Raw genomic sequence first — 27,218 nt, forward strand, 5'->3', positions numbered from 1 at the left:
GAAACTAAGGCTCAGAGAAGGTATGCGTCTGACCCGAGGTCACACAGCCAAGAAGTGGCCAAGCTGGGACTCAAACCAGGACAGGCCTCGCTGATTTCAGGCCCAGGAGAAGTGGTTTTGCCAGGTATCCTGCCTCTTCAGCATGCCATAACCCAAGGGGTGCGGCCCCAAGTGCTGGGCTGGTCACCTCTTGCAGCAGTGCAGTGGTGTAGGCAGTAGCGACTCATCCTCAGGCTTTGCTCAGGACAATATTTGCCTTGCCAAGTTCTCAGTCACCAGCGGAAGTGGCTGTACTCCAGCCGCCCTCACCCTCCCATCTGTATGATTCCCCTCACTGGCGAGACAAAGTGGAGCCCACGGTAGCTGTCTCCAGGGCCCAAGCCTTCCAAGGGGAGCAGCCCTGCCCTGGGTCATGCTTTCTAAGAGACTCCCTGCCTGCCTTGGATCCTGGGTCTCTCCAGGGACTTCTGAGAGCTATCCACTGGATGACTTTGGCTTGGGAGAGGCTGCTTGGTGCGGAGTGGCGGGGAGGCAGGGCAGAGAGGCAGGGCTGGATGCAAAGGCCAGCAGGCCTCACGCCATCTCTGCGGTCTCGGCTGCCAGTTGGGAAAATAGCGTCTGCTCCTCTAGCCCGTTTTAAGGACAAAGGAGCACAGTCCTAGGCACATAAAAGGTGCTCAAAAAACGCCAGTTCTCCTCACCTCTGCATCCTTGCCAGAATCTAATGCTGCGTAGAGATTCTATGGGAAGCCCAGCTGGCTGCTGATAAATTTGCTCTCAGTTGAAGGCTCTGCCTGGGTATTCTGCACCAAGCTAGACCCCGTGGAAATGGAGGTGGAGGGTCCAGGGAGAATGGTATGCAGGAAAGACCATGGGTTCTAGAGTCTGATGACCCCTTTGTAGAGCTGTGGGACTTGGGTTACCTGGTTCCTGAGCATCAGTTCTCTCACCTCTAAAACAGGTGGGACGATGCCTGCTTCACAGAGTTACTGTGAGCCTCGACTGCGATGATGTGACCAAGAATGATTTGCTGACTATGAACATCCCAGGTGAATAATGGCTACGAAGAAACTGGGTCATTCCGCAGAAGTTGTAAGACTGAAAAATCAGTTGAGAGTAAGAACTGCTACTGTGTGCCAGGCACTGTGCTAGGTGCTTTACAAATGTCATACACATTCATTCTCGCAAAGAAAACCTCTGTGAATGAGGGTATATCAGAGAGAGAGAGAGGAGCAAGGCGCAGAGAGCTTCAGGACTTGCCCAAAGTCACACAGCTCTGGCATTCAGGAATCCATGTTGCTAATGACTGTACTGAAATTCTCACTAAATCACACAAGATTTGACCCAGAAGTTGACTTCTTATTCCCCAAAGTGGTTTCTTTTTGCCATTTGTGCCTTCCTTCCAATGACGGCGAGCAGCAGCAGTCTAGCCCCTTGACAGCTGTGCTGACCATGGTTTGACTGGGGCACAGGATGGCTCTGTCACACATGGTTGGAACCACAGTGTCGTGGCTGCCATAGGTGAAGGCACCTGCCAACATCCACCCCACCCTTCCAACCCCCATGCAGGGAAGGGAAAGAGTGCCACAGAACTTTCCAGGGTCTACTCAGAGCAGCCACCAACCGATGCTGGGTGAGTACGTAGAGGATTAAAAATAGACACAGTTGGAGCGTGTCCCGACTACTTCCGGTTTGGTGCCGGCCAATTCAAATTGATTTGGTTCAAATAAACAAAACAGAACAAAAAAGACACAGCTCAGCCTAGTCACCTGCACCCCTCAGCTGCCACACCCTTCAAGATGGATTTGGACATGACCACGAAGACGGGGGAGGGGCTGGGAACTCTGACGGCAGGTGGGCAGGAACTGGACCAGTTTTGTGTGACTGCAAGAGTGGTGGCCACTCTGAACAAGAAACAAAGTCTTCTCTTGGTAAACAGCCCTCATAAAAGGTCCCGGCAAGTTTCCTACTTTAAAGGAACCTGCTGAAGTTATCAGGCCTCCGCAGAGCCAAAGTGTGAGCTCACAAGAACAATGACTTCACCGATTTGCACATGGGACCCACACCTGGTATTTCCCCAGGGCATGTCTCTTGAGCAAACACGGATGGGTCTCTCCCCTTGCCCACCCATTGCCAGGGGTTGGTGGGCTTCTCACACCTCATCCTGCTTTTCTGCCCTTTCTTGGGGCGTCACTTGGGAGGAGGGCCCCATGGGAGGCCCGGAGGGGAGGAGGCTGGTCCCCATCAGAGTCGGCTGGATATTCTCTGGGCATAGCCTCCGCCCCCGGGAAGGGACATCAAATGCATTCCCAAACCAAGACCTGAGGGGAACGAGACCCCTGCTGCCAGACTTCTGCTTCCTTTGTGAGGAAGAGGGGCTGCAGCGAGCCTTTCAAGCTGATAGGTTAGAAACATGGCTCAGCCTAGGAGATTCACGCAAACAATGCACACACGGCCAACACACCACATGGCGGCCCCACTGCCTACAGCTCTGACCTGAGTCGCCAAACTGATTCAGAAAAAGGAGAGAAGCCCAGAATGTGCAAGTTCAGGTACATGCCACACAGAGGGAAGCCGAAAAACCCACTTCCCGGTTTTCTTTTGCAAGGCAGCCGAGTTCAGACTCCCGGGTTTAGTCAGCAGGGAGAACGGCTCAGGCAGTGTTAGGCGGGAGGGAAGGACCACCGGCTACTCACGGGCCTTGAGCGCTGTATCTTGGGAGGCGGCGGGCGAGTGGGACGGAGTCTCTGTGGCTGCATTAAAGTGGAAACTTAAGACATCAGTACACACGGTTTGATGCATCCCACACTCGGCCCCAAGCGTCCGGTCACCCAGACCCGAGGGCCATCTTCTGCGCCTTCCGCTCCCTCGGCCACCACGTCCTCTGCCTCGGGCCTGGATCACTGCAAGCGCCTCCCCATCGCCTCAGCCATTCTCCACACAGGCCGAGGGGGAGCTTCCAAACTGCCACGTGACCCTGCACATCCCAGCCTCGAGACCTCTGCTGCCCTCTCCTGTCCTGGGGTGACAGGTCCACAAGGCCAGGGGCTGGCATTCCAAATCCTCCACAGCTGGGCTCTGCTGTGCCCCACAGACCGCCCCCCTCCCCCTTCACCCGTGCTCACCCGCAGACCCTAGGCTCCCATCCCTGTTCCTGCCTGCCCAGCGGATGGAAGACCTGCCCCACCCTGTCCTGCCTGGCAAACATTTACTTGGCCTTCAAGGCTCCGCCCACGTCAGATGCAGCCTTTCAGTGCTCCCCCGCATCACCCAGTGTCACCCAGTATCTGCCCCACCCAGTGGACTTTCCAGTGGTCATTTCCTTGAGGGATTCATCCCTGTACCTTGGGAAAAAAAGAAATCTGCTCAATAAATGTTACAGGAACAAATAAAACCTGTACGAAATGCTTTTCTTTTCAATTTAGGATTTGAATCAAAACCAAAAGAGCACAGACCTCCTGGCTCGTCCTTTAAACCCTTTATCTTGAAAATTAAGGGTTTTTTTTGGGGGGGGGGGACTGCACTCGTGGCATGCAGTTCCTGGGCCAGGGATTGAACCTGCGCCACAGCAGGGACAACACCAAATCCTTCACCACTAGGCCATCAGGGAACTCTGAAAGTTAAGCTTTGTTCTGCCAACAGCCTGCCCATCTAGATGCCTGGACAGTGGGGATGGCGGGTAGACAGAGTAAGGAGAGTAGAAGTCCACACCACACCAAGGTCACAGGCACTCCGCAAATCCTAGGAAGTTTCTAGCTGGTTCCTCTCATTCAGCCTCGAGGTTCACGGAGGTCCATCATGACACCACAATATCTGGACCTGCACTGCCCACTGCAGCAGCCAATGGCCACACGTGTTGAGTCCAAATGAAGATATGCTACGAGTGGAACTTCAGCGTCACAGCTGCCGCACATAAAGGCAGCCCCCGACGTCCACCCCAGCCCTCTGACCCCCATGCAGTAGCCTTCAGAGACTTAGTTTGAAAAAGGAATGTAGACTATCTCACTAACATTTTATTTTGATTATATGTTGAAATGAAAACATTTTGGATATTTCGGTTAAGTATATCATTAAAATTAATCTTTTTACTTTTTAAAAGCCGTTAGTAAAACATTCAATATTCCATGTGCGACTCACATGTGTGGCTCCCACTACGTGTCTCTTGGACAGCAGCACCCTGGGTGTCACTCGCTTGCAGTGATCCTCCGGATAGCAAAGCGCCTCACAACTCATTCCCTACGCCTGACTCCTGGGGTCCTGGGCGTCCCTAGCCTGCCAGAGTGGTGATGGGGGAAGCGGGCTGACAGACTTGGTGGAGAACTGGGGTCCCTCCTGGGCACACTGAGAGCCCATCTGGGTGGAAATACGGTCTGGTTTCCCAGATCCTGCAGCATTAGGAGTGTAGGCCAAGTCATGCCTGGTGACCCTTCTTCAGCTGGAGGCTCTCTCGCGGGCAGGATGCCACCCAACGGGATGAGCATGGCCGCCCACAGGTGCACAGTCTGCTGCCCTCGACCAAACTCCCCACTGTCTCACACTTACCCCATTTCCCTCCAGCACCCTCAGCTCCCTTTGTTCTTGCCACCCTGCTCTGGGTGACCTCTTTCTCTAGCCTGGAGCCCTCGCCACGAGTCCCCTCTGACCTGGCCGTTTCCGTCCCTGCCAGTGGGGGTGGCAGCATGGCTGGGTGCTCAGGAGATGGCCTCTAAGGTCAGATGGTCTCAGAACGAACCCCACCCAGCCCTTCAATGTAATCATCCAAGCCTCAGTTTCCTCATCTGTAAATGCAATAATGGTATGACCTACTTGAGGGGGCTGTTAGAAGTTTCCGTGAGACAGTGTTTGCCCAGATCTCTGGCCAATAGATGCCAGCAACTATCACCATTAGCAGGTGACCCTGTCTCCAGCCTCACCCACTCAGTGAACCTGTCTCCCACGCTACTCCAGAGTAGACTTTATGCCCAATTACGTCATCTGCCAGCCTAAGTCATCTTGGTGGCGGGCTGGCATCTCTCAAGGTGTCTTCTGGGAAACACTCTGAGAGATGCACTGTGGGAGGAAGAAAAGGGGGGTTCCCAGCCAGGCAGGCCTGCGAAGGGCTGTCTCCTGTCCTGCTCCTTTTGGAGACTCACGATGCCGGTTAGCACAGCAAAGGCTGCCAACGCTTGCAATTAAAAAAACCCTACCCTAAACAGGCAAAACCCTATCAACTCTTTTTTTTTTCCATAAAAGTCCCATTTCCCATATTTATTTGAACATAGACTTGCTTCCCCATAACATCTGTTCATATCCCCTAGAAAATGCCCCAACGTGCTCACAGCCTCCCAGATTCTGGACCCCTCCCACCAGCCTCCACTGTCTCATCTCTGGTGCAACCCCCAATCCTGGCCCTCCCACCTTCCTGCTCTCCCTGAAAGCTCAGGTCTTCTAGAAGGCTATTTCTGAAGCACCTTCGATCTCCTTTTGTCTCACTTTCTTCTTCGGTCTTTTTAGGGCTGAACCCGCGGCATAGGAAGTTCCTAGGCTAGGGGTCGAATCAGAGCTGTAGCTGCCAGCCTACACCACAGTCACAGCAATGCCGGATCTTCACCCACTGAGGGAGGCCAGGGATCGAACCCACGTCCTCGTGGATACTAATCAGATTCATTTCCACTGAGCCACGATGGGAACTGAACTCCCCTTGTCTCACTCTTGATGTTGTCTCACCACCCCTCACCCCCCATGTATTCACAGCACATAGGCTGTAATTATCAGCTCGTTTCTCTATTTGTCCTGGGGTCCGGTATGGTACTGGGTAAACAGTAGGTGCTCAGCAAAGATTTTTTTTTTTTTTGTCTTTTGTCTTTTGTTGTTGTTGTTGCTATTTCTTGGGCCGCTCCCGCGGCATATGGAGGTTCCCAGGCTAGGGGTTGAATCGGAGCTGTAGCCACCTGCCTACGCCAGAGCCACAGCAATGCGGGATCCGAGCCGCGTCTGCAACCTACACCACAGCTCACGGCAACGCCGGATCGTTAACCCACTGAGCAAGGGCAGGGACCGAACCCGCAACCTCATGGTTCCCAGTCGGATTCGTTAACCACTGCGCCATGACGGGAACTCCTCAGCAAAGATTTTTGGCTGAAACTTCCTGGCGCATGTAGAAACTCCGCAAAAATCAGTTCTCCAGATTCTGTGATTAATCAATTTTGCTTTGTCACTAGGAAGTGCTAGTTCTTTTACAACTGAATTTACAGCTGGTGAAAGGAAAGCAGCCCCTCAACCACACCCAACCTAGAAGCCAGCAGAGGACACCAGGGCCATCTACAGACACTGAGGAAGGCTAATGTGCTACAAATACCCTGAGTTGGGCCACGAGGACACCCTGCAGGGTACATTCCAGCAGCTGCCCAGGGCAAGGTGCACAGTGGATTTCCTGCTAAGAAGAAGCTTCTGCTTCCTGGAGCGGAGGGAGTAGTAAGGCTGTTAGGCTGTGGTGGTTGCAGTTTCCCAAATATGCTGGGTGGCATGACGGGGGGCACAGGCTGGGGAGAGCTGAGTACTCCTGGGGACAATTAAAACAGGCCATAAAGGTCAAGTGGTGGTGACTTGGGTGGGAAGAGGGGGTGGGGAAGGGAAGATGCAACTCAACACACTGTTTTCTAGAACCCAGCCTCAGTGCTCGGGACGCTGAATCAGGGAGGGACTGAATGAGGGGCTATGACAGTGAGAGGCGAGGCCCAAGGCGGCTGCAGAGCTGCTAGACACAGGGAACATCATTTTGGTGGGCCAGGGCCCCTGCCCCTGACCGCAGGCCCTATGGACCAGGGACAGCACTGGCCCTAGTGCCAGGAACTTGTCCTTCCGTGGACAAGGAGACAGGCTGAGGGAGGCGAAGCGAGCTGCTCTCAGGCCTCTTGACTGCGAATCCAGGGCTCTTCCCACTGCTGGAAGAGAGGAGGCAAAAGCAGAAGAGCCTTGGAGCAGGGAATCCAGAGGGCCGGGCACCTGTGCAGAGAAATCACGTTGCATGTGATCCTCGATTCCCTGGCTACACTGACTGCTGTTTCTTAAGTGAGTTCGAAAAGGCTGGGCCTTTGGCAGTCTTTAGTAAAGAGTTCTGTTCAACAATTCATCTGAAAAAGACAAAAAAAAAAAAAAAAAAAAAAAAAAGTTCCTGTTGTGGCGCAGTGGTTAACGAATCCGACTAGGAACCATGAGGTTGTGGGTTCGGTCCCTGGCCTTGCTCAGTGGGTTAAGGATCCAGCATTGCTGTGGTGTAGGTCTGAAGAGGCGGCTCGGATCCCGAGTTGCTGTGGCTCTGGTGTAGGCCGGTGGCTACAGCTCCGATTGGACCCCTAGCCTGGGATCCAATATGCTGCAGGAGCAGCCCAAGACATAGCAAAATAAGACAAAAAAAAAAAGACAAACAACAACAACAACAACAATAATTCATCTGGCACTTCCTGAGCAGGGCTGTGGCAGGAGGGATGGGGGTGCTAGAGGTTTTAACAGCCCAGACAAGCACCTGCCTTCCTGAAGGTCATGTGTATAGGGAAGCAGGTTCACTCTGGCAGAGGAGAAACAGGCCTCTGGCGTCTAGGGATGGGACAGCTGCCTGGGGCCAAGGCCTGGGGATTCAGGAGAAGAGGACAGAGTCCAGTCCTCAAGGAATGCATGGGCTAATAGAATTTGACCTGCATCATGGGAAAATATCTTCATTTGGGCTAAACCCCCAAGATTTGTACTTGGTGTTAGAAAGACTCACGTTCATGTCTTGGCTCTATCACTTTCTAGTTGAGGTCAGTATTGGCTCTACCATTTGGCGAGTTACTTAAGCATCAGTTAATTCTTCCATAAAATGGAAATGACTCCTGAGTCACAAAGCACTGGTGTGAAGATGCTCCCTTGTAAGAGTCAGATGTAGGATGCTACAGGAGTGCATTACAGCTGAGTGAGGCTCTGGTCCGGCAACCTGCTGATCAAAGGAGATCACCCAGTCCTCTGCCCTTCCCTTAAACCCACAAGTCTTGCCAGAAGAGTCCTGTGGATGAGAGGAGCTTAGTTTTCCAAGGGAGTGTGCTGTGAGCAAGGCGCTGTTGAAAGGGACTGGATTTTACTAATCTCTTCTATTTACATGATGCTTTTTCCTTTCAAAGCATTTCTAGTTCTCTTCTTTCTTTTGAGCCTCACATTCCCTGGTGAGGCAAGTTAGAGGATTATTTCCCTGCTAGAGAGGCAGGAAATAGGAAGCTCAGAGAGGTTAAGTGACTAGTATGAGATCACACAGCTAGTAGCAGGAACTAAAACGAGCAGTTATTCTCAGTCCACTGTGCTATCCTTGTCAACCCAAACATCCAAGGTCATCTAGAATCCTTTCTGATTTGACTTCTCTAATCGCTGGCCCTTCTGCAGGTAGACTCTGTTGGTTGGGACCTGTGCCTTAGAGAAAAGGCTGGCGAGAGAACGAGTGACCTCCTCCCCTTCCTTCCTTATTTCAGCATCTCTTTCTGGGGCTTTAACAGGAGTCATGTGATTCACGCGTTCATTCGTTTAACAAACAGTGCAGTCTACTTTGTAGAGGTACAGGGGCGCACAGTGAATAAGACCCTGCCCCGCCCTCTGATGGCGGGGTTTTACGGCAGGGGGACAGAGGGGTGCTGAGGTCTATGTGGGTTCAAACGAGGGGCTCTTCTACCCGACGGGCTGCTAGAGAATTCAGGTGCATGAGACGGGAACCACAGAGGTCCAACAGGGTCGAGTGAGGGTGAATATGAGGACGGGTCAGGCCAGGACCTCGGAGGGGCTGGTGGGGGTCACATATGATATAAAGCCTTAAACACTGGCCTAAGAAGTGTGGATTTTCTCCTGAGTACAGTGGGAGGGATGTGGGCAGGGAGGGACATATCCGAGGCCTCCGTGTTCTTGGTGTAGAAGATGGGTGGGAGAGGGACGGGTGGGTGGGCTCCTAAGGACGGACATGCCCTCCTGGCCACGGGGGCCTGTCCAGGCCTCCACTGTTGACAACTCACCAGCTGGCCATACGACTGCTGGGAGATGTGACCACAAGGAGGGAAGCCCCAAAGTGTGACTGACACCAAGTCCCAGAGAAGAGCGGCGCTCTTAGGCCTCTGCCAGTCCCTCGGCAGCTGCATCCATCAGCCATGTGGGCCAGGTGACGCCTCTCATTGGGTATGAAACACACATTTATGAGGACAGCATCTGATTTGCAGTTAATTTGTTGATGCAGCAAAACACATTGTCTCCAAAAGGTCAGGAGGGGAAGCCGTGTGGAATACCAACTTAATTACCTGGGCGGCGTGCATGAGCGGGCGCCCTGCGAGGGGCTTCAGGGTGGAAAACACTCCACTGCTGGGTGAGGACTTGGGCAGAGAGCGAAGTGGCGGTGGCGGTGGGGGGTAGCCTGAGCTCGAGGCAGAGCTGAAGCTCTTCTGTCCACTGGGTTCCGATACCTAACAGCTCACGTTCTGGCCTGGGGGATCCTCAGGCTGGGAGGGAGGGTCATTGCTCCATTTCACAGATGAGGGGAGGCAAAGACTTGCTCAGGGTCACACCAAGCAATGGATGACAGGCCTTCAGAAGAGGGATCGAGAGCTTGTCTCCAGTGAATTGTGCGCTGGGGCAGGGGTCCTGTGATGGATGTGGGAGGGGAGGGGCCGGCTGTTTGGGACTGTCCCCCGAGTCCCCATGGAGGGAACACCTTGGACTATTCCTTCGACACCGCTCCAAGGTCAGAATCAGCATCCCCATTTCACTGCCTGGAAAGCAGGCTCAGGGAGGGGAGACAGGCACTACCTAAGGCCAGATAGGAGATGAAATGTCAAAGCCAGCGGGGTGACAGGCCAGACCCCAAGAGGGGACTGGTGCTATGGGGAAAGGGACAGAAGAACAGAGATGCCCAAGGCCACAGGGACCAAGCGGCTTCGCTGAAGGCTGAGTTCTGTGCATGCAAAGCCTGGGGTGGGGAGGCAACCTGCTTGAGGTGGTAGCCGCAGCTCCCCTTCTGATGGCCAGAGAAAGTGGGGTGTGCACAAGGGTAGCTGGAGGCATGGGAACGGTGGCCTCCGAGGTCAGCCTCAAAGCGGGTCTCAGGCACTCTGGGTGTCAATGGTGATCTGAACTGTCCCTTTTCCATCAGACTCCCATCTAGCCCATCTGGAGGAGGTGCTGGCATCCCCAAAGGGGAGGCTGGGGGCTTCTCTCCCAGGGATATGCCCCAACCACATACGCTGCCAAGAACGGAGAGGGCGAAAGAGAAAATTCACAATTAAACTCCGTCACTGTTTAACGAGGGGAGAGTTCACCTGGTTAATTTTCCTGGCTAGTAGCCACATCAATGCTCTGACCTGTACATGAAACGGCCCCGGTTGGGAGAGGAAGACAAAGCTTTACAAAGGGCCTCTGGGCTGGGAGCAAGGCTCCTCTACTCCTCGGGAAGGGAGAGCTGCTATTATGCAAGGTATGGAAATAAAAGAGGGCTTCTTTTGATAGGCATCCAAAAAGGAGTGTATTGAAGCTATATTTGTGTGGAGTGTCTCCTTTGAAATGCCCAACCAGCTCTTTCGGGCACAGCTCTCGCCTGTCCCCCAACTCCTGTCATTATCTCAAATCCTCTTGTCCATACTTGATAGAGCTGATCCTGCTTGTTGGGGAGGATCAAATGCTTGCCTCTGCCTCAGAGTGTCAGCAAAGACAGCTGGGGAAGACCGGGCACTGGTGTCTTAGAGCATTTGCTCTGAGCCGAGAGCACTGGGCAGGCTTTGGGCCCCCGTAGGATCCTGGGGTCCTCAGGCCCTGCAGTGTCCGCAGAGGGAACTTAGCTCCAGGCTATACCCTGGGGAGGGGGGAAATACTTCTTGTAAGATGCTGCACAGGATGGACTTCTGAGTCATAGCTAAGGAAGAAGTTTCCATTGTGCCCACCCAGGGTGACAAGGCTTCTTCATGGGAAAAGGAGGCTGGGAAGGACCTCATGCTGGAGCATCCTTGACAGGCCAGGCATCACCCAGGATAAACTGTGGATAGAGGTGCTGCCATGATCCCTCCCGCCCAAATCCATACACTGCATTAGCAAGCTGGTGGGTTCGTCTTCGGGCCCTGGTTGTCAGACTCAAGAAGTCCCAGGTGCCTGCAGCTCGCTGCCCTGAGGCACCCTCTGCAAGGGGGTGTTGGGGACTGAAGGTGGCCCTCAAAGAAAAGCCGTAGCACCTGCCGTTGGGTCTGTAAGCCATGGTCTCTGGAGAGGACTCGGCTGCCTGGACAAGTCGACAAATGCCTTGCGAGGCCATTCTCTCTCCGCAGTTGAGCGGGTGCTGAGCGGAGAGACGGCTGCGCCTGGTCCTAAAGAGCAGTGCATTCTTCCCCGATGTTGACAGGAGTAGTATTTTGTAGTGGTGCTGGTTAATTTGTAGTGGCATTTGTGGTTTGAAGCCTTGTCAAGATCCCTGATTACTTCCCGTGCAAGGAGCTCGGCTGACGGGGAAGTTCACATGGCGAACAAAAGCGGCGAGGCAGCTGTGAGGGAAGGCTGCGAGGGGCCGGGTGACCCCGGCCGCTTGGGGGACAGAGTGGGGGAGGGAGGAGGGCCGGCAGTGGGGCGGGGGAGGGGAGGCTTTTGTTTTTTAGTCAGGTGCAGCTGCTCGGTCTGAATAGGTGGCATCCCATTGGCGGCCCGAGGTCGGGCAGCAGATGCAGCCGTGGCTGGGCAGGGGCAGGGAGCCTTGCTGACGCGTGCCATTCTCTGCCCAGACAGAGCGGGAGGCGGGGGCTTCACTGTTACCTCCACCAGGGCAGCCATCTGGGATGCCACCAAGGGTGCCTGGGTGCCACTTCCAGGAGGTGGGGGATGTGAGGAGGGGCTTCCAGATGTTGGGAGAGAGAGTGCCCCTCTGAGAGCAGAGGGGGTGGGGCTGTTTGGTGGCACTTGCTATGTACCAGGTTCTGTACTAGAAGCTGTACTTGAACTTAAGGTCACTAATGATCTCAACAACCCTGCAGAAAAGGTAAAATCCCCACTTGGCAGATGAAGAAACTGAGGCTGCCCAGCTCAGTGACTTGACTGAGCCAAGCTTAACAGCTACCAGGTAGCAGAGGCAGGATCCAGACCCAGCTAAGTCAGACATCAAAGAACCCAGACTCCTTCCATCAGACTTAATACACGAACGACAGAAGGCAGATGCTGAAACTTATCCTCTTGAGAAAGAGGGTTCTCCCCTCTCTCTGGGGAGTTTGTCCCCCCAGATCCTCTGAGCTTTTTGTCTTGCCAAGTCTGTTCTGACCACACAGAAAGGCTCATCTCTGCAGCCACCCTCATTCCACTAGGCCCGCATCCTGACTTGGGGAGAGTTTGCTCAGTGCATTTAAGGGCCAGGGCCAGCTCAGCAAAACCAAGGCTAATTTATCATCTCTGGAATGATGTCCACCCCAAGCAGCACACCACTAGGAAATTAAAATAAAGACCTTCTCCTGATTTTGCAGTTGTACACGCAGCATCGCACAGCATTCTCCGGAAAGGGAGTCCAGGGATTACAAGAGCCTCCATGCTGCCTGCCCTGCCACCAGCAGGGGCCCCCTGGGGCCAGCCGCAGCTCAGGGAGCTGGTCATCACCCTGCAGACAGTCCTCGGCAGGCCATTCAAGACCCGGTCCCTGGCCCACGAGCCTCATGTCCCATCCCACTACCAGCAGTCCCTTTCCCAGCCTTACAAAGACCTGCCCTGCCACTCATGTGCCATAGCCCCTCACGACGCACGTGCCCATCCCACACCTCCCTACTTGGTGGATTCAGTGCATCTCTCACGGCTCTCCCTTCCCTGGAGGCTGTTCCTCTCTTCCTGGCTGGATGGAACCTGGCATCTTTCTTCTGTCCCTACCCTAAAGATGGGGGGCGGGGTGCCCCTCGCAAGTGGTGGGGTGTCTCAGTCACATCTAGATCCTGGGCTCGGAGCATGAGGCCTGCATGTGGATCAGTGCAAAGTAAATGCTCGTCCAAGACTGTGGGAATAGCCTGAAATGGACAGGAAGGCTGTCACCCGGCATTTGACTAATGTGGACCAACCAGTTGGCCCCGTTACTGAGTGGCACTGTCCACAAGGCTGGCAACATTTCTGACATGCTTCTGATCAAGAAAAACTCTCGAGCTAGAGGTATCTTGGTCTAACAGGTTGAGCCTCAGGGCCTCCCCCAAAAGCAAGAGACTTTGTGAGTAGAATGCAAAGGTGGGAAGCTCAGATGTGAAATATCCCCAATTTCCCTAGTGTCTGTTAAAGATAGGCACTCAGGTTCACCCGACAGAGGCTTCTTTTTTCCTTCCCTCGGAACAAATGGATGAAGAACCTGGTTTTAAAATTCCTGGACCCCGGAATACATTTCTATCTGTGTCAAAGTCTACCCCTCCACCGCCTCAGCAGAGTTTAAAATCCTAGCTAATAGGTTAACAACTGTTTTTCTTCAGCTTCAAATGAAGAATATCAGAAGGCTGGGGGGATATGCAGCTCTCCAATTTGTACGGACTGCACACAGCTCCCTGCAACGTGTGTTTGACAGGACTGACATTTTGTACCGCTGTGAGATGGGAAAACGTGTGACATTTTTATTCATGGTGGCGTACGCCCTTGTAATGATCAGCTCTGGTCGATGTGCTTACCGCAGCAGCCCCAGAGCCCTCGGAGAACAAACAGGAACCCAAGGTGCCAGCAGTTCGACTGCCTTATTAAACACCGCCAGGATCCTAACGAAGACCAACTGCTGGAAAATCTCACTGTCAAATCCTCAAGGACATTGTCAGCGCACAGCTAACTGCATATATTTTTCATTTAAAATACTGAAATCCAGCATTGTGCCATTACCACCGAGGGGAGGGGCGCCCACTCCAGCGGCCATCCTGTCAGCTGCCTCTTCGGAGCTCCAGATGCCGGAGCCAGATGCCCAGTGGGGTTCAGGGCTCCAAAAGGGGTGGCGGAGATGGGAAACTGACTTTCTGAAAACCCAGCCCCACCTTCAGGGTGAAAGGCTGCAAGTTACAGGGCTCTGGTGGGAGTCACTTGGAAAGTCGACCCACTGCTTCCCTCCCAAGTCTAAGCTGCGTAATGAGAAAGTCCGTTCCCCGCAGCCAGCCGTCTTCCTGTAGGTGCAACCCATGCCATCCCCCACCTTGGTGCTAATCAGCTCAGCGGCAGAACTTAGGACATCTGCAGGAACACACGGCCTGGTAGGTTTCACACCTTGGCAGCAAAGCTGTGTGTCAGGGCGCCCACCTGCAATCTCACCACTTGCCTCAATCCCAAGGCCTCGAGGTCAACATGCAGGAGGACCCCCTCCTTGCCACGGTCATTTCGAGTGCTGATGCACACGGATATATGGAAGCCAATCACATGGCAGACCCTGGAGCTTTCCGTGTTGTTACTTGGGGTGGTTTGATCATGGCTGCACACGCTAAGGTACTGATGTATTTATTTTGTGAGTGTGTATTATTTATTCAGTGCCTCTATTTCCATACTCCAGCCCTGATGCACCAGGCCACACTCTGCAATTTATTTATGGGGTCCTTGGCATATCAGGCCTAACAGGATGCCTGCGGATGGTTCTTGCAGGTTTGCAAGAAACTGTAAGCGATTGCCTAAACCACTGGATGTTCTCCATCCATCAAGGACAGAGGCTTGTATTTTAAGGGGCCGCCTGTAAAGTTGGTTTTGTGTAATACTGTACATCATCCTTGGCAAAACTGCCCTGGGGACCCTGAAGAGCTGGCAAGTTAACATTCCACACCCTGGGGTGGGGTAGTGGCAGAGTAAGCCATGGGTACCCTGGTTATAGGCCCCCCAGCGTTGGGGGAAGGAAGGTGGGTGGCAGACAGCCCTGGGGCAGAGGCAGGACAGTGAGGGTGGAGGTCACCGTACTCCGTCTCTTCCCAGCTGGCCAGGCTGTCCCTCCATAGAGCCTTTCCCCATTGCCCTCGTACACCCCAATCAAGATGCTCTTTTTCTGGAGTTCCTGTCATGGCACAGTGGTTAACGAATCCGACTAGGAACCATGAGGTTGCGGGTTCGATCCCTGGCTTTGCTCAGTGGGTTAAGGATCTGGCGTTGTCGTGAGCTGTGGTGTAGGTCACAGATGCGGCTCGGATCCCGAGTTGCTGTGGCTCTGGCGTAGGCTGGCGGCTACAGCTCTGATTAGATCCATAGCCTGGGAACCTCCACATGCCGCAGGAAGTGGCCCTAGAAAAAGACAAAAAAAAAAAAAAAAAGCGCTCTTTTTCTCTCAGGCTGTGCCTCAAATCTTATCAGAGCACACTGGCTGGAGGAGGAGAAACGCAGCCCGTGCCCAGCCCTGTGCCAGTCCAAGGTGAACCTCCGGGGTTCTGTCCGTGGGTCTCCTGGGCCTCTTTCCAATCCCTCTCCTTTCACACGAGCAGTGTCCTAGGTCAGGCTCCCAGCAGCTCTTGTCTGAAGGTTGGCAGTGTCATTAGTGGTGTCCCTGCCTCACTCGCTTCCAGCCTCCCCACGGTGGCCAGAGTATTTGTTCCTGGCTCTTGCCTACCTCCACAGTTTAGCTCCTGGCTCTTGCCAGCTGCCTCCTGGCCTCTTCCTTCCCCACGCTGCCCCCTGCTTCTCTGGAGAGTCAGACTCGCCTACCCTTCGCTTACGTCATCCTCTTTACCTGGGGTGCACTCCTCTGGCTCCACCTGGCTTTACACCCCATCTTTCAAGATCCAGCAGACATGTCACCTCCACTGAGGAGCCTGCTCTGGTTCCCCAGAGGTCCTTAGGACCCCCCTCCAGCCGGGACGCCTATATCCACTAGCATTTCTCTTCTCTTATCGTTTGTTCACTGTCTCTCCCAGACAAAGGGCCATCACACATCTCCTTCCTTTGTGACGCTGGGGACTTGGACAGGGCTTGGCATTTGGCATGCCTCAAAATGCACCCGACACGTGAAGGAAGGAATTAATGAGGGCACGAGAAAGTAACTCAGGGTTCTGTCAAAACAAAAACAAAAACAAAACAACAACTCCAAGACTCCAAGGATTTTTAAAGACAGGAGGGCAGCAGGGGAAGAATTCTTAGCTGGTTCCCATGGCTTGGGCAGTGGAAGGTATCTGGTAGACCAGTTCTGGGCGAAACCGTCCCTCTCTCCGGCCCTGTCTCTGGGGGGAGCTGCTGTCTCCTGGCCTTCTGTTGACCGCTTCATTCCACCCGGCCCCCCGAGGCACCAGCTTGCCAAGGCTCAACCTACTGCCCCCCTGGAAACACTCGCTATCAACCTCTCAGGAAGTGCCAACAGGGCCCTGCCTAGAAGGGGTTAGGGACTTAGGCGACCCAAGGAGGCCACGAGTGGCTGGAACCATGGAACCATGTGGCTGATGGGCATGAACAGCTCAGAAATTCAGTTTAAGCTGCTTCCAGGCAGTGTTAATCCCTATCACACTTCGCATTTTAAGTGGGATATAATCAGCCATCCCTTGGGAGACCTCCCTTTTAGGTATTCTTTTAGTACTTTTATTACATTTGAAAATTCTTTGCCGTATAATGTGATTCAATATTCCAGAAGTCATGGAAATAAGCAGACTGACAATAAAACTAACCCAGCTAAAACAGCGACCTAAATTAGGGACAGATCAAGTGTGTAGGAGGCTGGCAAGCAGCTTTTGCTGCCAGGGAGCTGCTGTCACCACTGAGCTGTCCCAGGGCAGGCGAGTTAGGTGATGCGGTAGAGGAAGCCAGGGTTTTGAATCGGAATCCATCTTGCCAGCCAGGGCATGAGGGTAAGGCCCTTGACCCTGGTGAGAAGTGGGGCAGTCGTGGTCCCTCCTGCATCAGTCCAGGGAGAACAATGTGAGAAAATGCAAACACCTACTGAGCTCACTGCCAGGAGCCCAGGAAGTGTTCAGAAGCGCAGCACTGCTGTTGTTCTTATCCCTGTGTTGAGTTTTATTCTGGGGAGGAAGCAAAGTGTCAAATCCAGACAGCAGCCATCAACCTTTGCCAGGAGTGAGGGAGAAGCAGAAGAGTGACCTTGACCTCCCTAGCCACCCTAAGCCACACTGCTGGGTTCTAAGCCCGCCCCAAACTGCTGCAGCCACAACCAGATTCCCCAGGGACCAGACGGAACCAATGCAGAAGGCTCGATGAGATGCTACAGTGAGGGGAGGGTCTGGGGTCCAGCATCAGGTGGGCCTGGTTTGGCAATCGTGCTCTGCCATGTACCCTGGGCAAGTTGCTTAACTTCTCTGAGCATCAGCTTTCTGAGGATAATAACTGCATGGATGTTTCATAGGGTTGTTGAAGGGAGTGAGCTGATGCTTGTGGGGCAGGGGCGGGGGGAGGCTGGTTCCCACAAGTAGGTCTACATGAGAATAAAACCCACCCCAATCCATCTACTCCCTCCCTCCTTGTCCTGCCTCCTCTCAGTTAGTCCTTGCCACCCTTCCCCCGTGCACAGGCAGGTTAATCACTTACCTCGCCCGTGGAAGGGCTCAGGGATTGATGGGGGACAACGAGATGGGCAGCTCTTGGCACAGGACTCCCTGAACTGCCAGTGACACTGAGCTGACTCTCCTGGAGGATCGTGCTTGTAGGATAGAATTTATTTTCAATATTTTATGTTTTATTTCCCCTTCCCTACTGTGATAAACTCTCCACCTTTGGCATAGAGAATTCTAATATGAGAAAATGCCTCCTCTGGTCTCGCTGAATCAGATTTCCTGCTCTTGTCCTGCTGGGCTCAATATCTCCCTGGCAGGGCGCTGCATTCTGAGCTGCCCCAGCACAGACCTTAAAAGAAATGCTGTTTTTAGGCTCTGGTCAGTCCTCTGGCAAAGAGACCCCGCTGTCACACTGCTGATCGTAGACAGGCTTGGGGGACGCGGGAGGCCTGTCACTCACGCACGGCGCCACATGCAGGGGTCCTAAAGTGAACACAGGCCTGCAGGACAGCATCACCCTCTTTTTCGGTTTCTCCTGCTCTGCTGAATCGACCGGCTACTCAAGGGCACGGGGAGAGCGTGGAGCTGCGCTCAGCCCTCCCCACGACCTGTCGCCTTCCGCGTATTGACCACTCACCACTCGGCCGTTCCCCAGACTCCCGGGGCAACTCATCTGCACGAGGCCCTGTGAGGCTGCTAGGGCTACAGAGATGAAGCTGACACTATCCCTGTCTGGGGACAGTGCTGGCCCAGAGCAGGGAGGAGTCAGGGAAGGCTTGTGGGGCAAGAGGTGCGTGAGTGGGCCTGGAAGGATGGTGGGATTTGGTCAGCTGGAACAGGAGGAAGAACATTCCTGGCACGGGGGACAGTAGAAGCCAATTCATCCCTGGGTTCCCCCAGCCCCCAGCATGGGCCTGGCCTGGAGCAGATGCCCACAAAGAGCTGGTGAATGAATGAATGAATGACTACAGAATTGTGCTGGGCACGGAGAAGAGGAAGGGACTCTGCCTGGGATGGGGGCACTGGGCAGTCTCTCGCAGGGTGAGAAGCAACTAGCCAGAAGTCAAGGTGGCAGGTACTGCCAGCCCAGCAGGCCCAGTTGTGGGTGAGGGTGGGGGAGGGGGTGACCCCTGGCAGGGCCCCGATGGCTGGTAGGCTCCCTGGATCATCCAGCAAGTCTGGGACCTGGGGTGGGACTCCTGGAGAGGGACCCACACGCTGGAGGGCTGAAGGGCCCGCCTATCTCTACCTCCCAGACCAGCGGGGAAAAACGACTCATGACCCCCCAGGATACGAGGCGGGCATGGACACAGGGGGGTGACACCCAGGTGGAAATGGGTGGGGAAGTTGGGGGGGGGCGCAGAAGAGACTAAGACTAAGCGAGTAGAGCTCGTGAGATAGGAATGGATGAAAAGGGGGCACTGAAGCTGCTTGAGCAAAGGTGGTGCTAAAACCACAGGTAAAGCCGAGCCCCACAGAGTGGAGAGTCAGAGGGGACAGGCCAGAGCTGGGGAAGGGCTCTGGTTCAGGGAAAGAGGGCCAAAGACAGCTGGCTCCCTTGGTGCATGTCCAGCTCAGACCTCTCTCTGCTGGATGCGACACATCCATCCAGCAGGCTCCCACCAGCCAGCCCCATTTCCATTCTTCTGTGTGTTTGAGTCCGATCTTTCTGGAGACTTTACCTTGGGCCAAAGAAGTGATTTGGAAGGCCGGCATTCTCTACTGCAACCAGCTAGAGAAAGCAGTGAGGACCGTGTGGGTGAGGTGCAGCGGATTCCGGCGCTCAACTAAGTCAGCTGCCACCCCATCCTAGAACAGGCTAGAACAGCAGTTGTGTCTGTTCTCCCAGGTTCAGAAGAAAGTGGCTCCCATCTAAACTCGGACAGGGAGCTCTCAGCCTAGCCGTTGAAGCGATGGAGAGCGAGGGTGTTAATCAAATGCCACATCTACTCTGCACTGATCTCCAACAAGTCAGCAGCCATGAGGCGACGGGCACCTCCTGAGCATAGTGGCAGGAATCACCCTGAGGATCAAAATGGTTGGCGTTTAAGACAAATGCAGAGGGGACTGTGAGATGCCCCATGGCGTGATCACATGGCACAGCTCCGCGCCTTTCAAAACCACCAGATGGAGTCCATCCATCAGGAGTAAGCTGGACTACTCATGTGGCACTGTGGGCTCCCTGAAGGCAAGGACCTTGTGATGGTCACCCTGTTTTCTTGGATGTGGCACAGAGCAGGCATCAGTGATTTCTGCTGAACAAGTGACCTAGGTTCTTAGTGCTTTCTCCACTCCCAGACCCTAGACTGCAGCTGACCTGGCGTACTCCATTTCTCAGAAACTGTCACAGGCCAATGTGTCCATCCCTGTAACCTGTGACGACCCCTGATTCCTATGTTCCCGCCAAGCACGTGCTATTGCTCTTCTGTCCCCCCGTCTCTCTGTTGCCCTGGTTGACCTCTGCCCTTGAATCTTAGCTGTGCATACTCTTGATTTCAAGATCCCCACCACTCTGGGTGTGAAACTTTCTCAGCCATCAGACAGGAGGACAAGGAGCTGGGCCTGTGTTTCCTGTTTGGCCTCTGTGCATGTTTATATCAGTTTAATCTGTTTTCCTTTCTTTTGATAATAGCCCCCTGATTTCCTTTCCAGGAACCAGCCCTCCTTTAACTTCTTAGGTATGTGTTTCAGGTAGGGCCCTACCCGAGGTGCACAGAAAACCCTTGATCACAATGATTAGTTCTGAGATAGGCATATCATCAAAGTTGGTTCAATGAGTGCACCCATGCCTCGTGTGGCAGTCACTAGGAAATGACACCCTATGGAGGGGTGCGGTCTGGAGCTGCTGCAATCATCTTGCCACTAGGAAGGGAAAGCCTGCCTGAGAATGGCACCAGCGGAGGAGGCCGAGCCAAGAAATTCAGCAAAAACTGGGTCTGACTGACATGATTTAATATCTGGATCAAGTCATACTTGAAGCTGGTATGAACCAACGATTTTTCTTTTGGGGTTTATGTCTCTTGAAACCTAAAGTAACCTAATTGATGTGGATTCCTAGAATAAGCCCTGCCTCTGCTCTTTGGGGGTTGGCCTGGTCCCCTGACACCCCCAATACTGACTCCTACACACGCCCAATTTCTGCCCTGCATTCTCTTTTTTTTTTTTTTTTTTGTCTTTTTTTGTCTTTTGTTGTTGTTGTTGTTGCTATTTCTTGGGCCGCTCCCGCGGCATATGGAGGTTCCCAGGCTAGGGGTTGAATTGAGCTGTAGCCACCGGCCTACGCCAGAGCCACAGCAACGCAGGATCCGAGCCGTGTCTGCAACCCACACCACAGCCCACGGCAACGCTGGATCACCAACCCACTGAGCAAGGGCAGGGACCGAACCCGCAACCTCATGGTTCCTAGTCGGATTCGTTAACCACTGCGCCACGACGGGAACTTCTGCCCTGCATTCTAATCCCTCACACAAACCAAGAAAGTACCCAGTGTGCTTTTGGTATCTGGTAGCAGGTTTGGTGCACAGAGTCTACCTGGGGTGCAGGATACCAGCTTTCTTGTCTTGGTGCCCACTGAGGTCCAGAGACATTAGGGAGGGCCCGGAATTTGGAAAGAAACCAGAACAAGGCCTTACCTCACCTGTGGTCCAACACTCTGGGATCCTGAGCCACCTGCACGGCTGTTGCACTGGCCCCATCACTTCCAACCCAGCAGGAAACTGCCATATTCTTAGCACGGGGCTGGGGTATGAATCTGAGGTCTAGTGTTAGACAACATGGCTTTGAATCCTGACTGTTGCTTCTGAGCTATAAACTTTGGCTTCTCTGAGCCCATCTCCTCTGCAAGAGAAGACAATACCTGCGACCCAGTAGGGTGGCAAAAAGGACTAAGTGGGCTAAGCTGTGGGAACTGCCTTGCATGGTGTTGGAACACAGACCCACTTCCCCATGTCTCAGCGCTGCACCTGGCACGTGGTGAGCAATTCAGCCTCGGGCTCCCGCCCGTCCCCCATGCTCTTTGACCATAAGGGGTGCTCAAGCTGCTGTGAAAATGCTCAAGACCTAGCAGGAGGCGGGGTGGACTGTGGCCTTTGGCCCTTTGCAGTCTTCCTTAACTTGAGCTGAATGGACGTCAGGTGGTTGAGCTTAGAAAGCGAACTGCTACCTTGAACCTGGATTTTCATTTGGCTGCTGACACTTCTCTGCTCTTCCAGGGCACATGAGGAGACGCCCAGCTCCCTGTGATGGGAGGAATACTATCCGTGAAGGCAACATCAGGTGCTTAATCAGAAATCGCCTGGATTTTCAACTGAATCCTTATGAATTTCCAGAATCTGATTTCTTGTTTTGATTGGCAAGTTTTTTTTCTCTTGAAATCAAACTTGTCTGCTCACAGCAGCAAAACCTGGCCTTGTTAACCTTCCATCAGAAAGCTGTCTCTGGGCTACCTGGGCTATGAGAAAGTGAAGCGACATGGAAAGACGGAGCCAGCCAGCCACCCTCGCCAGACAGACCTGACAAACCCAGTACCAATTAGGGACCATGCTGCTTTTGGTAATGGCGTGGAATGAGTTCGAACAACTTTGCACAGCCACCTGGCAGCGCTGAGGGCAGAGCTGCCTTCCAGTCACCCTGTGGCTGGCATGGGGGAGCTGGAGGGAGCAGAGCAGGAGACCACCCCAGTGGTGCCCGCTTTCTCACACCAGCAGAAAAAAGTGTGATAGACAAAGGGGAAATATGATTGGGAAACAACAGGGTTTGAAGGAGCAGCGTGGAGAGAGCGCTCTGCCTTATGGACGTGAATGAACAGCTGATGAGCTAGTCCAAGAAAATGACTCTGGACTGCAGACCTCAACGCTCGCCTGCTCACTCACACCCAGTGCCCTGAGCAGCCACGGCCCCTCCCACTCATGTGTCTGAGTCAGACGTGGGCCCCATCTCCTGGCCATGCCACCAGAGCCTCTCCCTCTGTCCCATGATGCCAGCCCTCCTTGGTTTAGGTATTGACTTTCCCCCAAGAGCCACGGGCACGAGGGTCAGTCATGAGTGTGCACGTGCAGGGGAGCTCCCACTGAGGACGCGTGTTCTGAGAGCTGTGATGTTGGCCAAGTGCAGGCAAGTCAGGATGCCTGGGAAGCCCTGCCAGGGGTGACATTTGGCTCCGTTTTCCCTCCACTGGGGAAAGAGACTGATCTTTGCCAACTGCCCATGTGGTACTGAGCCAGACGGCATTTCACCTAATTCTTTCTTTTTTTTTTTTTTAATTTATTTTTTCCCACTGTACAGCAAGGGGATCAAGTTATCCTTACATGCATACATTTTTTTCCCCACCCTTTGTTCTGTTGCAATATGAGTATCTAGACATAGTTCTCAGTGCTACTCAGCAGGATCTCCTTGTAAATCTATTCTAAGTTGTATGTGATAACCCCAAGCTCCCGATCCCTCCCACTCCCTCCCTCTCCCATCGGGCAGCCACAAGTCTATTCTCCAAGTCCATGATTTTCTTTTCTGTGGAAAGGTTCATTTGTGCTGGATATTAGATTCCAGTTATAAGTGATATCATATGGTATTTGTCTTTGTCTTTCTGACTCATTTCACTCAGTATGAGATTCTCTAGTTCCATCCATGTTGCTGCAAATGGCATTGTCATTCTTTTTTATGGCTGAGTAGTATTCCATTGTGTATATATACCACATCTTCCGAATCCAATCATCTTTTGATGGACATTTGGGTTGTTTCCATGTCACCTAATTCTTATAACAACCTATGACGTGAGTATTACCATCCCCGTGCTAAAGTTGAGAAAACTGATTTCACTGAAGTTAAGTGACTTAGTGAAGGTTACCAACTTTTAGTGGAAGAGCTGAAATTTATGTCCAGAACTGCCTAATGTGAAAACAGTGCTTTACCCTCTACTATGCTACTTTCGGCCACTGATCAGCCTCTGCCTTTCAGTAGCTAAATACTAGGGGCGGGGGCAGGGCTGCATTTGCTTCCTCTCTCTGTGAATGGCTCTTATACCATGTGTGTCTGCCACGTGCGTGTGTGTAGTTTTTTGGCCCTACCACGTGAGAGCAAGTTTCAGACATCATGGTACTTCAGCCCTAAATACTGCAGTGTGTACCTCTGAGCCATAAAGATAAGCCCCTAAAAGCCATGATCTCAACAATGACTCTATCATATCACCGAAAATCCGAGTCCATCTCTGAATCTTCCAACGTTCCCAAGAATATCTTTTTTTTTTTTTTTTTGTCTTTTTTTTAGCTATTTCTTGGGTCGCTCCTGCGGCATATGGAGGTTCCCAGGCTAGGGGTCGAATCGGAGCTGTAGGGCCACAGCAATGCCAGATCCGAGCCGCGTCTGCAGCCTACACCGCAGCTCATGGCAATGCCGGATCGTTAACCCACTGAGCAAGGGCAGGGACCGAACCCGCAACCTCATGGTTCCTAGTCGGATTCGTTAACCGCTGCGCCACGACGGGAACTCCCCAAGAATATCTTTAATGCACTTAGAAAAAAAAAAATCCAAGTTTATACTTAGTACTTGGTTATATACCTTAGTCTCTTTTTCGATACAATCTTTGCTTTTTGAATATAATTCAATGGACCCTAGACCTTTCCCTCCCTTGCCTGCTCTCTCCCCAGCTCCCCATCTCTCCAGGTTGACCCATCCTGGGAGCCTGGAGTGTCCCCGCGCTCCCCGCTCTTTCCTTCTGGGGCATATAGGCCTAGACCTTAAAAGCTCATAAGAACACAAAACAGAATGAGACAGGATCTAAATTCCTATAATATAAATCTGTTTCTACTTGGAAACAAAACCCTTATTTATAGAAAGTGACTTGGAAGTAGCTTTTGACCACTTCAAAAGAACAGTCACTTTCCTTTTGCAAATGAACACAATTATAAGCATAGCAACTGCAGTAAAATCAAATAACTTGCTGGATACACAGCAAGTACTTAAAAAATAATTAATTATTAATTAATTTAAAAATCCACATCCTGGAGTTTCCTGGTGGTCTACTGGTTAGGACTCGGTATTTTTACAGCTGTGGCCTGGGTTCAATCCCTGGTCTGGGAACTGAGATCCCACCTCAGGCCACTGCATGCCAGGGTCAAAAAAAATCCACATCAATAATAAAATCCCAAAACATTTACCAACTGCCAGGTCAGTGCAAGCTCTATGGTAGACATTCCAGAGGCTCACATTTTCATGGGAGAAGACAGGCATTAACGAAATAATTACAAGGCTGCATGAGGCACTGCACATGCCAAGTTCTGGGGCGGCACAAAGATGGGAGCAACAAAATCAGCTGGGAGGATTTACAGAAGGGACCTGCTCTGAGGGCAGATAGGCAGACCATCAGGGCCTCATGGGCTAGGCCAAGGGTGGAGGTGGAACCTTCAGAGGAGGCGAGGAGCAGGGAGGTAGCACAGCCACTTGTGTGTGACTCAAGTGTACCCTGTGAGGCTGTGTGGGGGATGCAGTGGTGGTGAGTGTGGAGGCCAGGAGGCCAGTTAGGAGACTATGCAGCAGCCCAGGTGAGCAGTAATACACCTGAACCAGAGCTGTGACAGAAGCAGTGGAGAGGAGGGGGACTGGCCAGGGCGGAAGAGAAAGGCCCTGGGGTGGGTGGGGTGGGCATGCAGGCCTCCGGGGTGAGGTGTCTAGGGAATGTGGGAACATCTGCTGGGGATGTCTAGGAGGCAAGGGTTGAGGTGAAGGAAATCGGGTGTGACTTCCAAGCTCAGCGGGGCAGAAGGCTTTCTCAGGGTGCTCAGAGCCAAGGGTGCTGAGAAGGCATTTGCTGGCTGGGCAGCTTCTCCAGCCCAGCGTGAAGCTGGCACTAGACGACCCGGTTCATGCTTGTAAAGCCGGAACTCTCCAGATGCACAGACAAGCAGGCAACTGCATTCCAAGAGCTGCTCCTGGGGTGTATCCCAACTACTCCGTCCCCCGTCTCTGGAAACTACGGGAACCCTTAGCTTGGGCTTTGGTTTAACTGGCTTTTCAGATTTTGTGTTAAGGAGGTTTAGGAAGCTTTGTTGAACCAGGAGAACAGACACCTTTCAATGCACACTTTTTGGAATCTGATTGGAAGGCAGGCGATTACTTTGTTTGCAAGTCAGTTGGGGGGAACACAACGAAGGGCCATGGAGTGGGTTTGCCATGATGTTCTCAGGGGAGCCCTGTCATCTCGCCTCCTGCGAAGGCTTGGTCCCAGGCCGAGGCCCACAGCCTGTGGCAGTGTGTGTCCAAGACTAGAATCTAGTGTCACAGGGTCCCACTGCCAGTCCAGTTCCCTAGCCAGGGAGGGAGGACTACAGTCAGCGAAAGCTACAGAGGGGCTGCTGGCGGTGGTAAGAATGCTACTAAGGCTACTAATTCAAGCAAATGTCTTCTCGGCCTGTTTCCCCATTTGTATAAAGGCATGAGGACTTCTTTACCTGAAGGCAAAGACTCAATTAAATGAGTACAGATAGGAAAGCACCTAGTGGCCTGTCCATCTTATCATATGCAGGAAGCAGAGCACTTCCCATGGGGGTGCTGGCTCGGCCATTTCTCAGAAGGGGAAGGCGTGCTCCCTCACTCCTTTCCCAGCCGCAGAGAGGAGAGAATGTCCACTTCCCTGCCCAGGAGAGAAGAGCATGGGGGAGTCCTTAGCTTCTCTCTGTGTCCTCTTGCTCACTGCCGCCCAGAGGAGGAGGAGGTCGGGAGAAAGAAGTGACCCGTCCTCCGAGCTTCCACTGCCCCCCCACCTCCAGCAGCCAGTTCACAAACAACCTGGGCACTGCCTGCAATTGTCCGTGTCTCCTGTGGGGAGCAGCACGGTCTTTTCAATTCCGAGGTGAGGCGTGAGCAGGCCCATTTGGTCTCAGGTCTAAAGCAATATTTTCCTTTTAGTCTCTTGGTAAAAAAGCTAGCATTCTCATCTTATTTGACTATCCCCTGGGCCTTATTTCTCACTTGATTCTAAACTCCGGGGAAAAAAAAAACCCCAAAAAACAGTTATTTACAGCCTCCTTAAATCTAAACATTTTCCAAGGCAGGAATAGGTTTTCCCAAGTCAGAGACTTTTGAACTCTTTAAAGAAACCAGACCTACAGAGGCTAACTAAAAATCTATTTAATTGCCCTTGGGCGTTTCTGTCGTGGCTCAGTGATTAATGAACTCTACTAGGAACCATCAGGTTGTGGGTTTGATCCCTGGCCTCGCTCACTGGGTTAAGGATCCGGCGTTGATGTAAGCTGTGGTGTAGGTTGAAGATGCGGCTCGGATCTGGCGTTGCTGTGGCTGTGGCGGAGGCTGGCAGCCATGGCTCTGATTAGACCCCCTAGGCTGGAAACCTCCATATGCCGTGGGTGTGGCCCTAAAAAGCAAACAAATGAAGTGCTAGTGAATTCAGTTTTCTGACAAAATATCTTTTAACTATAGGGTCCAACTTAGGACTCCAGGGAATGGTCCTGCAGGTGAAGAGGTTGCCACTGTGGGGCCCTCAGAGTACCCTGAGCTCACCTCTCTCATTGTTCTCATCACTTTGGGTTGGGCTGTCTATGCACTAGTCTGTCTCCCTTATTACCCCCCACGAGGGCTTTTTCTTTCCACATGGTAGCGCCCAATACACGGATGACGAGATGCAGAATTAAAGGGAGGAATGGTCAAAGCCTGGAAGGACGAGGCTCCAGTGAAGCGGAAGCAAGGGACCATCCTCTCTCCCCCAAGAGCTCTGCCAAGACCTCCACTGGGCTCCCTGCCACCCTCCCAAACGTCTCCATGGAGTCCCTGGGCTGGCTGGACAACGAGGGG

General features: G+C 53.0%; 1 protein-coding gene across 21 annotated transcripts in view; it reads right to left on the reverse strand.

The window, feature by feature from the left end:
* Nucleotides 1-27,218, reverse strand: part of DENND1A (DENN domain containing 1A) — a 522,363-nt gene that overhangs the window by 24,994 nt on the left and 470,151 nt on the right. For 14 of the 21 annotated variants that reach the window (XM_021074670.1, XM_021074685.1, XM_021074709.1 and 11 more), the window contains one exon: nucleotides 2,697-2,753. The exons of the other annotated variants lie outside the window; for them this stretch is intronic. In XM_021074670.1, the coding sequence (XP_020930329.1) occupies nucleotides 2,697-2,753 (57 nt within the window). The remainder of the gene's footprint in view (nucleotides 1-2,696; nucleotides 2,754-27,218) is intronic. 21 annotated transcript variants of the gene reach the window in all.

This window comes from Sus scrofa, chromosome 1, assembly GCF_000003025.6.
Source record: "Sus scrofa isolate TJ Tabasco breed Duroc chromosome 1, Sscrofa11.1, whole genome shotgun sequence".
Lineage (NCBI taxonomy): Eukaryota > Metazoa > Chordata > Mammalia > Artiodactyla > Suidae > Sus > Sus scrofa.